The sequence below is a fragment of the Anoplophora glabripennis genome, unplaced genomic scaffold, assembly GCF_000390285.2.
Source record: "Anoplophora glabripennis isolate ALB-LARVAE unplaced genomic scaffold, Agla_2.0 scaffold11, whole genome shotgun sequence".
NCBI lineage: Eukaryota > Metazoa > Arthropoda > Insecta > Coleoptera > Cerambycidae > Anoplophora > Anoplophora glabripennis.
This window is the reverse complement of record NW_019416496.1, coordinates 1,984,672-1,997,889: the sequence shown is the minus strand read 5'-3', so window position 1 is coordinate 1,997,889 and position 13,218 is coordinate 1,984,672. Positions and strand designations below refer to the sequence as shown.

Here is a 13,218-nt window from a genome sequence, read left to right as displayed (position 1 = left end):
ATTCTGTTGTCTTATTATAATTAATAAATTTTTCATTAAAGATTGGTCAGTGACCGAAGCAACGGAAAATTGCTTCTATTAGACCATTACCAAAAAAGCAAAATCCAAAACAGTTGAAAAATTTGCGCCCAACCAGTATGCTCTCTGTTTCTTTCAAGATTACGGAATCTGCTATTTTTGATCAATTGTTTGAATATTGTGTTGAACATTCAATAATAACTCAATTAGGTTTTCAGAAAGGTTCTTTAACATTATTGGCTAATGTAACTGATGATATTTTGACATCTATCGACAATTCTCTGATTTCGTCTCTAACTTTACTGGATTAAGGCATTTGACTCAATTGCCTTATTGTTAAATTTCATTATTATGGTATTTCTAGCAATATATTGTGCTGGTTTTGTAATTATTTACACGGTAGAGAGCAATATACTAGATTAAATACAGATTCCTCGATACTAACATCACCTTATAGATCAGTTGGTTCTGGTGTTCCTTAGGGATCTATATTAGGACCACTTTTGTTTAATATGTTTACAGCAGATTTGTCGAGAATTCCTTTAAATTGTAAACTAAATATGTACGCTGACGATCTACAACTCCTTTATAGTTTTAAGCCTTCTAATTTAAATATTGCCACAGCAGTTATTAATAATGATTTATAATTAATTCATGACTGGACCATAAAAAATACTTTATTAGTTAATCCTAATAAAAGTCAAAACATTCTATTTAAAACATCAACTCAATTGCGAGGTCTGGACAATTTTACTGTTTTAATTAACAATGAAAATATTCTTGCAGCTAATGTTGTTAAAAATCTTGGCCTGACCTTTGATTCATCGTTGACTTTTTCGAATTATGTAACTGTTATCTGTAAGAAAGCTTTCTAATCATTAAAACAGTTTCAATGCTTTAAAAAATATCTAAACCCTCAAACCAAAATTTTACTTACCGAATCTTATCTATCTCATTTGAATTATGCTGATGTTGTATATGGCTCCTTCCTTTCTCAAGAAAATAGACGCCGTTTGCAAAAAATACAGAATTGTTGCATTCGTTTTATCGCTAGTGTCCCGCAGTTTAGTCACATAAGTGTAATGTGACCCTCCAGGTCCCACCCCCTGCCGCGCCCCCGAGCGATTGTGCAGTATGTCATCAGACAGAAAAGCGGTTTTCATTTCCGCCGCTTTTGGCGTTTTGCTGTTTCCCGCCTAATATGTCATTACACTAACTCCATATTTAAGTTCCTTCAATTTGTTGAGCATGTCTAAGAGTTAGTCATTTTGCCAGTTTCATACTCAATATTTTAAAGAATAACAAACCCACATATTTATGTGATAAAATAAAATAGAGATCTGAAACACATACCAAAAATTTGATATCACTGAGTAGCAAAGCGTGTATTCCTTCCCAAAAAACTGAAAAATTTATTTTCATATTTAGCTTATTTTATTAATAATTTACCACTCCAGTATCACAATTTGTCAGTGACCACCGTTAAACATATTTATGTTAAAAAATAATATACTTTTTTCTTATTTGGTACTCTTTGATGAATGTAGGTTTTAACTGTATTTAATTGCGTTCTGTGTTCATTCTTGTCCTTTTTATTGCTCTGTTTATTGTAATTATTGGTTTTTTAATCTGCTATCTTTGCACACAGGAGGTGTTGTAAATCAACATTGTTGATACATTTTCCGTTTGTAAAAAACGTTGTTTATACCTATTATTACCATGTATTTTATGAAATATTAGTAAACTGGCAGTCAGTCGTTTTTATAGATTCGCCGCACAGTTTATTTAAATAAAAATAAATGCACAAATAACAGATTTATTATTTGTGGAGTTGGGAGTTTTCCACATAACGAGTAAAAAATTTCAGTTTCTGACTGTTATCAAGAGTTTACAACACTAGTGATGAAAATTATATAATTTAGATTTGGAAATCAATTATATCAATTCGTGACATTCTCAACCAAATTCTGGACTTTTCCCTCTGTATAACCATGAAATTATTTCACTTTATTTGTTTTGTATCTTACTTTTTCTATAGAGTGTTGCATTTTACAAATGCAACTTTTTTTGCGGTAACGCCATAATTAACGTACAATTCAATTTATATAAGACATATTGATATTAAAACTTGGAAAAGAAATATTAACAAATATCGAGAACAAAATTGTGGAAACCTTCTAGATGTAGATGCTAGATTTACTGAATTTTTAAAAGATATTTTAATACTACATTTATGTTTATTGCATTTTTGTCCTAAATGTAGGAGCGTTGCAAATTTTGATGGCTGCTGCAAGACTGCTTCCAAGTAGCGAAGTTGAGGTTAGCAAAATTACGGAATTCGCAGCCTTTGCACTTCGAGATCGTCGTCGGAGAGTAAGGCATGCAGCCCTGGAAACTCTGGCCACTCTTGCCCAGCTGTCGTCGAACGTGGAAGTTCTCGATACAGTTAATAAGATTTGTGAAGCCTCACAAGACCGACAGTATCTGCTTAGAGTCGTGAGAACAAGGTATGTGTGAAAATTGTGTATGTATTTTATAATACATTATACGTATATTAATACATATTTCGGGATATACTTATACAGAAATGCTATTTATAAAAGTATGTGGAGGTACAGATGCTAAAAAAATATATATATATTTTTTTTATTACTTAATAAGTATATATCAACAAAAATAATTGGAATATATATTTTAATATTCCTAGGAAATATAATGTAAGTTTTTCTATTTAACGCATAACACAACTTCCACTGAAGATACAAATACAAATACAAATACAAAATTGTATAAGTTTTGTAAAGTGCTAGTATAATTTATAATTTAGTAAAAAAAAAGCATTTTAATAGAAGATGTAATAGATACTGCTTCATTTGAGAAAACAGCAGTTGATTTATTTCGAGGCCTTTATTATGTCAATTTATTTGATTTGGCAGAAGTGCTTCAGCGAAATTCATACATCTCTAAAATATATTTGACACTTTTGTCCAAAAATAATAATTGGCACATAATGGCGAAATATTTTTCCTAAATGCTAATTTATTGTTTTATTTAAATTATATCTTAGCTATCCTCAAACCATGTCTGTAGATAGATATCAAAATAATTAGATCATTCGTCGGTTGTCTCACCTGTGGTATATTAATGAGAACCAATGATGCAATTTTTAAATAAAAACCATATCCTCCATTTTAAATGTATTTGAGAACTTTTTTTATGCAAAATTAAATTAAACAACACTAAAGACGTATTAATTATGTGTATGTACTTTCATATCGCTTTTAAAACAAAAGTAATGTGTTTTTTCTGTAAAATAAAAACCATCTACGTCTTCTTCATGTTTTTTCAGAAAGCTTCAACTTTTTTAGATTAGTGAATTTTATTTCAAATTTAAATGTAAAATTACATGTATCCTAGACAACATATATACAGGCTATTACAACTTCGCTTCTCACTACAGGGAAACGGTAAGAGCTACGAAATAGCTTAAATGGGGGCAAAGTTGCATAATCAAGGGATCAACATTATGCCTCTAAAAAATCAAGGCTAACATAATTAGTTATCGAAATATTTGAAAAAACCGAAATTTTGGATATCCATTTTTGTTTAATTTCAGCCTTGTTTGAGGAGATATTGAAAAAAGAAGAACACTTTCTCATGGCCACTTTTGCCCTCTATCGAATGGCATAATCAATTTTTATATGTAACGTTGCGTTGTTAAAAAGAGAAACGAAAAATAGAGGGACTAAACGAAAGCGTAACCCTTTGCATAGATTCTTTGAAGAAAAGAAAACACGTTATAGCGACAAAAATAAAAATGATTTGTAGATATCGTTTTCTTTTATTTAGAAAGTAGAGTATTCTACAAGTTTTATTGCTTTCTCAATCTTCTAGGCTGTTATCTCATCTCTCAGTACAAAAAGTAGATGGATAGATGGGTGGACGGGTGGGTTTTATAGGTGGTACAGGTGGACGAATATATATGCTTATTCATGCATGAACGACTGGATAGAAAGATATATGAATTCATAAATGGGTGGGCGGATAAAAAGATGAATCCAGGAACTCTGCAACACGAATTATGCCATGAAAATGGTGTTTTTGATCTATTTTCAGTTTTTGAATGAAAGTGGACCAGCTTGTCTGACTCTATGATGATAAATTGGAATTAAACGAGTGAAAAATCATACGTCTATTGAGCTGGTAGAATAATTTGATTTTTTATAACTTTCGTCGATCGTAAATGACGTTTTTTGTGAATTTTGACCTGTTTTTTGAATTTTCCCGAAAACTCAGACCCGTTGAGTCAAATCTGAAGGCGGATTCGGATTCAGAGAAAAAAATACATGGAAATTCATGGGTCTGAACGCCAGATACGATACTGTTTTTTGTGGGGCTGTGTATTCTTATTAAGAAGTTGATGCATCAATTCATAATAATTTAATGATAAGTGAAGATATAAATTGGTCAAAGTATCGTTTAAAAAGTAGTCAAATATTTAGACACTAGTGAAGCACTATTTCTGCAAAAACTATTTAAGAATAAAATAAGAATTTATGAATTTATTGATATTAATGTGATGTAGTTAAGGTAAAATAACATTTCATTATATACTTATTAAACCACTTCTTTCAATTTTATAGAAAGAACTTTTTCTTTTTATTGTGTATTCTGTTTACAGACTATCTAGACGTCAGTTGCCAACAGTGGAAATGGATGGTAAAGTACGCTATTCCACCCCTCGTGACCAAACAGAGGTTGAATGGTTAGCTGGTATTACTATACCTGCGTCTCCGCCATCTTCAGCTGCTTCTTCTTCTACGTCTCTTGTGAATTACTGGAGGTACAACTCTCGCCACATAGAGAATGCAAATGTAAATTTACAATTCGGGTCATCTCAGGTGAGTTGACAGGTAGGAAATGTGTGTATAGGTGTGACTTATAGAAATATAGGACTAATTTAGTATAATGAGAAAATATTGAAAAGGATATTTTACGATGTAAGTTATTAGGTATATAAAATTTTTGTACTGTATGCATTTGTTAGCAGCATATGGATCAGCAATCAACAACATTCTAATATGGAAATGTATTACAAATTAGCCTTTCAATTGTTACTCTGGTCGAGTGTAAATGAAAGTGGTGGCTTAAACAGTATCCTGACTGACTTTTCTTGCATAGAGTCATAGGTTTCGTAACTGTCCGAACCCAGTGTACTTCCTATTTGTCCAAATTATTAAATATGTTCAACAAAAAAAAAATACATAAAAGTTAATAATACAGTGTCTAAAAATACTCACGTTCTACAAGTTTACTTGTTCAAAATATATGTTTTACAAGGTCTACAGATTTTTTTCTAAATAAAAAATGAATTTTTTATTTAGAATATTTATTCTATTATTAACGTCTGTAGGCTATAGAGACCTTTAAAAATCAATGTACATCTTTCTCCTGAAAAACAAACAATTAAGTATATTTATACTTAAATCATTAAATAGGTTGTCAGTAGATAGGCTACCTTCATTCTGTGACAAAATCCCATGTATTTTCTTATGGAGGTTCATTTTGCAAATTTTTGACCAATTTTACCCCCTCAACTCCTCCTTTTGACCCCGCCCCCGCTCCTGCCCAAGCTCCTGCCGCCTCCACGCCGCCTGGGAAACTTAGTNTCGGGTGTACCTACCCAATCTACATAAAAACATGTGCCAACAATCAACCAAAACAGATTTTTTGCTATAGCACTGTTCGCGCATAAGTTTGTGATACCTATTTTTGTTATTAATTCAAACCATGTTCATTCCAATCGTTGGCATTTTTTTCGCTCCTGTCAAACTAAAGTAGGCCAAACCCTATATTGACGCATTTCCCTTCAAAAGGGCTATCCATTTATGCTTAAAAAATTAGGTGGTGCTATTTAAAAAAAATGTCGATGACGTCATAGGTTTATGAAACGTAGCGCAAAAAAGGTTTAAGCAACGTGACAAAACGACAATTCTAATTTACTAATTGACGTGTTTAAGCGTTTTTGTGAAAACTCAACACAAAATAAAATATGAATTTTTTGCGTTACTTCTGGGACGCACTGTATAAATCTAAGGCAGTAATTTTGAATTTTCTGAATTCGTTGAGATGTCACTTGAGCTAAATATGGACCACAAACAGTATCTCCGTAATTAAACACAGATAAAATCAAAGATTAGTTTTTCACTAAAGATGTGTCTGGATTTGTATAATATTTTTATATTAATAATGGATTTTTTTACACAGTTTGATATATGTTTATTGAATTTAAGGTCACTATCAATAGTAAGACCCAAAACTTTAACTTCATTTCTAACTTTTAACTGAACATTATCAACAGTTATATTAACCTCGGGTAATAGTTGGGCATATTTCACCCGACTAGCAAAAAGCAAAGTAACACATTTTGTGGGGTTTAAACACAAAGAGTGCTCCAGTGAAATTCGACGAAGTGTTTCGAGTTCACTATTATTTATAATACAGCTATTTTGAATATCATTAGGATGAAATGAATAGAATAGTTGATTATCTGCATACGTTTGAATTTTACAGCGCTTTAGAAAATTAGGGAACGAGGATGTATACAATGGGAACAACGTAGGTCCCAATACGGATCCTCGAGGCACTCCACAATTAGTATTAATATAATTCAAAATATCGTTTTTAAGTACTACCCTTTGTTGTCTACCTACTAAATAGTTAGAAATAAATTGTACTACAGATATATCAAAACCAGCAAACATTAAAATGTTTTCCAAAATGTCATGACTAATTGTGTCAAATGCTTTCGAATAGTCGAGTAAAACTAAAATCGAACATAATCCAGAATCTGTAGCCCTAAAAATATGGTCTGTGATATTTAATAAAGCAGTAGAACAACTATGTCCTTCTCGAAAACCAGACTGTTCAATAGGCAGTATGTTATTAATAGTTAAATGATTCATAATTTGATCTTTTACAATGTACTCTAAAATTTTAGATGTAGCAGGAAGAATAGAAATAAGTCTTAAAACTTTTAGTTCTCTAGGTGTGTTTTTTTTTGGAAGAGGAATAACATTCGACATTTTCCAAGCATGAGGATAAATTGAAAATTCCAAGCAATAATTTATTATGTGACAAATGTATTTTAAAAGAGGGCAGCACAAAACAATGAAATCTATATGTATTCCATCAGAACCAATTGCTTTAGATTTGACCTTAAGTAAATATTTAAATACTTCACATTCAGTAATACCTCTGACTTTAAGTTTTGAGGAAAAACATAGAAAAGCTTTTTTTTCACGTCTGATAGTAGAAGTAGTAAAATTTTTTAAGTAGATATACTATGTGAGTACGGAGCCAAAATCCCATGTATTTTCTTATGGAGGTTCATTTTGCAAATTTTTGACCAATTTTACCCCCTCCACTCCTCCTTTTGGCCCCGCCCCTTCCGTTTAGATCGACCAATCAGATTGCAATATTCCGAACCAATCAGATTAAGGCCCGAAATTCAAAATCAGGCCGCCTCCTGTCTAAGCTCCAGGACTTCAGCCGCCTCCTAGCCCGGAAAACTTAGTCAGTGGATGACGTCATTGTTGGCGAAGAATTAATAATTTAAAAAAAACCTATGCCGGCTGTGGGGATCGAGTCCCGGTCCTTCGGATTGCGAGCCAATCACACAACCCACTAGACCACAACGCTCATGTACCGGAGATGCGATGTATTAGGTAGGTATGCGATGCTGGAAGTCGGCTGCGGTCAGCGGGGTGCCGGCGTACGAGGGGGGAGCGGGGTGCCGGCGTACGAGGGGGAAGCAGGCGGCCGGTGCCGATCAGCGATGCAAGCAGCTGGCTGCGGGGGGCGGCGACGGCGACGGCCTCTTGATATCAATCTTTTTGTTATAAGGTAGAAAATTTAAGAAACGAGCGCTATGTGAGAGTGACGTAATCGTCTGGGAATTTTTTGTTGCACAGCTCATATCAGATAAGAAGATAAAATAAACAATGCTATAAGGGGCGTTCTAAAAACGGCTGAAGTTTTAGCATTTGAAAGCGTAACAATTAATATGAATTTTATTTTAAAAGTAAAAACAATCTGATGGCTTAATATTTTGAATTATTTTTGAAATGTATAGTAGCTATTTTTTTGTTACAACGCTTGTTGTGACACATATTCTCAGAAAAACAATGATGATGTCATCACCATTTTCGGTCCAGGTGTTTGTTTAATGTACTTAAAATACATGATTTATTACCCTTTTCTTGGAATTTTGTCGGGCTTTTAAGCAGTTATGTAAACAAACTTCAAAGGCGGTGTGCGCCATAATTTTTTCTCGGAAACTGATATATAGATGTATTTCTAGGAAAATACGTGACCAAAGCGTTGTTTATATTACCGTTACGTAAACAAATTTCATGGTTTATTTCCCTTTTCTTAGAATTTTGTCTGGCCTTTAAACAAGTTTTAACCTGCAGCTGGGACTCTGGCGTGGGAACTTATAGAGAAAATATATATAAATTTAAGCGCTATTAAACATATTTATTTTAGATTTACACTATAAAGATTGTATTAATATTAATTATTTTCAGGGTATATAGTACTCATCACAACATTATAATACAAAGTTAGAAACTTATACTATAAAATAGCATAGAAAAAAGATTACATGAACCTATCTCTCCAACTGATGTGTGTAGTTTGCGGGAGGGAACTGCTGCTGATGCTGCTAGTAATTTTCATCATTCTGGTTAATAATTATATACATGTAGGTGGGTATGGATGTATGAAAACTGCTAAGATTTATATTTGTAGCTGTAGATTCCTGTAACAAATAAGAGGTTATGTATGAGAAATCGACTAATTTAACAAAAAAAAATACTTGCACCAATGATTTTTTGGATAAAATTAACCAAAAATCCTTGGAATCAATAATTTTTTGATTAATACTGTACAATTATGTGGATACTAATGTGGATACTGTGGATAGTAATGTGGATACTAATGTGGATACTGTGGATAGTAATGTATACAAGTGAGGACAACATTGAGGACAAGTGAGGACAAGTTAGGACAAGTGAGGACAATATTGAGGACAAGTGAGGACAACATTGAGGACAAGTGAGGACAATAATGTTGATAAAGAAAATCCTCATAATGAACGATACAATCTAATGGTGTTTTGTACAAGTCCTTATGTAACGGTAGGTACTAAAAATAAGTTTTGGTTATAAACTAAAATAACATCAATATATAATAAAAAAAATATGTCCTCTCAAGTCACGTAAGAAATCAACTGAAATCTGTGAAAGAGAAGAATACTAATATCAAAAAAAGATCCTAGAGGACGGCTTGTATTTCTCCCCTACACCGCTCTTTTTTCCATTAATAACATTATAACAACGAGGGATTCTCTCATTGAACATGGTAGTGAGAATTCAAGCTAAAATTTAAAACGAAGAGCAAAAAATGATAATCAAATTCTTTCATGGAGAAAAAGCCCTGTGTGCAATTAAGAAACTCAATATTTTTGATATTGTAATTGTATGGAGATAAGGGACCTATATGCTACATACTGTGCGACAGCAACAACAAACCTTTATCATTTGCCTTATTATCGAAAATGGACTTTAACCCCCTCAATAAGCACTCGAATCCGAAGACTTTGAATTATATCTACACATTGATGGGACATCGTGGAAAAGGATATGCCACAATGCTGATAGAACATGTCAAGGAACGTAACCACTTTTCGACGTTTTGTTCTAACAAAGCTTCAGAAAAATTATTTACAAAATGTAACTGTATAAATTATGTTGAAATGTATGGTAATACAATGTATAGATACCCTTAATAGAAAAATCTAATTATTATACTTTTTTATTTTATCTTCCACCTTCCTCAATAAACTAAAATCAACTTGAAGGATATAATTTTAATTAATCACATTTTTTAAACGGTTCGCTTTGAATAAAATTTTATATTTTCATTTAATTTAAACACCGGTTTGAATGAAAAAATTGTCTTTAATAATTTACATATTACACATTGTTATTAAATACTGTGTAATATCATACAACACAAAAGAAAATCAATTATCTATCTATAGCATTGATGTTTTGTCTCCAATTACATGTATTAAATGGTAAAATGTTTCACGTCGCAGAATATCGTAAATTAACACTGATTCTTATGTAAATCGCACACAAACCAGCGATTAAAGGAGGCCTTTTAGATCGTTGTAGCTGGTTTAGTATTGCGCATCAGTGAGGTGACCTTGTTACCAATTGCTTATGTGTGTTTGTCTCAAATTGCATGTAACTATATGGTAAAATGTTTCACGTAGACGAATATCGTAAATTAACACTGATTCTTATGTAAAACGCGCACAAACCAGCGATTACAGGAGGCCTTTTAGATGATTGCAGCTGGTTTAGTATCGCGCATCAATCACGTTACCTTTTTTAATTACATCTCACCGACACTAGTCTGCCGAACTTCTATGACTAGAAGGCTAAAAGATGACAGACATTATTTAGTTTTACATAAACCTTCAGAGATCATGGCGGCATCAGATATTTTAAAGTATTTGTGTAATCAAATTTGTGTGATACTCGGACTTCTGAAACAATCACCTAATGAAGAAACCGCTACGGATGGACTTCGGAAGTGCACGAAAGCTGTGCGAAATATTAAAAATCAACTAAAAACTGCCAAGACCATTGGAGAAAAACAAAATCTTTTATCTACTCTGGCCCAAATTAAAAGCTTTCGTGTCCAAATTAAATATTCGATAAAACATGGGGCTGGAACATCAGCGAGAAAGGAGACGGCGACAAACAGAGTAAAGTGGGATGACTCTGAAACAGCCTTCGATAGCCGCATCCGCACTGGAATAATATCCAACTTGAAACACAAGGAGCCTCGTGAATTCCTTCATGATTGTTCAGTGTTGTTTAAGAGGAGAATAAATAATGCTTTAAAAAAGGACGAGGCAGTGAAGGTCAACTCAGTGTTTTGCGGAAAGTTTGTTCTACAAAAAGCTGACAGAGTTATTGAGGAGTTTAAATACTTCAATACTCAAAATGCCCCGATTTATCGCCACGACACCGATTTAGAAGAATGGTTTAATAGTCATGTGACCGCTCCAATATTAACTCAGCTTGGAGAATTTGAAGAACGTGAATCAGGCTGGTCTTTGATGGCTATTACGAACCTAGGAGTGAACATAAACAAATTCACGCCACAGCTGGGGTCATCATACATCGACCTTCCGCAACAAATTAAAAGAAAAAAGGCGTGCGTTAACGTAAAAAATGACGATAACGCCTGTTTTGCGTGGGCTGTGACATCGGCCTTGTATCCTGTTGCCGACCATACTCATCATCCCGACAGGACTTCGTCTTACCCACATCCCTCAACGGTACTCAACCTGACGGGTATACAGTTTCCCATAACTATGAAACAATTACCCAGGTTCGAGAATCAAAACGATGTATCCATCAACGTATACTGCCTCAAAAAGACAAAAAAGAACTTCACTACACACCCAGTTTATTTGACGAAGAACAAAAAAGATAAGCACGTCAACCTGCTTTTAATACAAGATATGTACGCTGATGAGGGTGAGGATGGGAGTAATAATGGTACTACATCTGTGAGATACCATTACGTATGGATAAAGGATCTATCACGCCTCCTATCACAACAACTTAGTAAAGATCATGCTAAGAAGCATTTTTGTGATCGATGCCTGCACTACTTTTCATCCGCGGAAAGACTAACCAGCCATTATATCGACTGCAAAAATCAGAATTACTGCAGAGTGCGATTACCTACTGAGGACCAAAAAGAGCTTAAGTTTAAAAACTATAAAAACAAAGAAAAAGTGCCGTTTGTTGTGTACGCCGACCTCGAGAGTGTTCTGATAGAGGAGGACTCTGGCAACAAGTACCAACGGCATGTGCCTGCTGCTATAGGATACTTTGTCAAGTGTTCATACGATCCCTCTTTATCATTTTATCAATCATATCGTGGTGAGGACTGTATGTCATGGTTTGCTAAACAAATGTCAGCGTTCGCCGAGGATGTTGAAACGGTTTTTTTGTGCCCTTTCGACATTTCCATGACTTCTGCTCAAGAGGCTGAATTTGGTAAAGCAACACACTGCCACATCTGTGAACAGCCATTTAAGCCTGATGACATAAAGGTACGTGACCACAATCATCTTTTTCCAATAAATAACTATAGGGGCGCCGCACACAATGATTGCAATATTAATTACAAGGATGAGGTAATTATACCTGTTGTCTTTCACAATTTGAGCGGTTATGATGCACACTTCATTTTGGAAAATATCGCGAATGATATGTCGGAGCGTGTTGATGTACTTCCGATAGCAAAGGAAAAATACGTATCATTTACTAAAAATTTAGACCAAAATTTAATAAAATTCCGTTTTATCGATTCATTCCGTTTCATGAATTCCGCATTAGATACGTTATCATCATACTTGACCGAGTTTCCAAATTTAAAAGCCGAGTTTTCCGAATTAGATGACCATCAGTTTGATTTATTAACGAAGAAGGGGGTGTATCCGTATGACTTCATGGACAGCTTTGATAAATTTAAATTCGGATCTTTACCGGAACGACAAAATTTTTTTAATCGTTTAGAAAATAAAAATATATCCAGTAAACAGTATGAGCATGCACAACGTGTATGGACCGCGTTTAATATTCAAAATTTAGGCGAGTACACTGACTTGTACATGAAAACCGATATTTTATTGTTAGCTGACGTTTTTGAACAGTTTCGAAGCAGTTGCCATAAAACATACGGTTTAGATCCTAGTCACTATTTTACCTTACCGGGCTACACATTTGACTGTATGCTCAAATATACTGGGTGTTCGTTAGAGCTTCTAACGGATATTGACCAAATTTTGTTTGTAGAGCGAGGTATTAGAGGCGGGCTAAGTCAATGTTCTAAGCGAAAAAGTGTAGCAAACAACAAGTACATTAAAAATTTCGATTCAAGTAAACAAAATAAATATTTATCATATTTTGATATCAATAATCAGTACGGTTGGGCCATGAGTCAGTATTTACCATACGGCGGGTTTGAGTGGGTTGATTCAAATATCGACATAACAACTGTATCGGACACTTCATCTGNGTATGGCCATTATTCTATAATGAGTGA

At 33.7% G+C, this 13,218-nt stretch overlaps 1 protein-coding gene across 1 annotated transcript in view; it reads left to right on the top strand.

The window, feature by feature from the left end:
* LOC108907985 overlaps positions 1-12,547 on the top strand; it is a gene marked incomplete at its 3' end in the record, with an annotated part of 59,409 nt that extends 46,862 nt beyond the window's left edge. Inside the window, 3 exon segments of the mRNA XM_023454749.1 lie at positions 2,282-2,525; positions 4,700-4,919; positions 10,976-12,547. Coding sequence (XP_023310517.1) covers positions 2,282-2,525; positions 4,700-4,919; positions 10,976-12,547 — 2,036 coding nt within the window.
* Between the last annotated feature and the right edge of the window lie 671 nt (positions 12,548-13,218).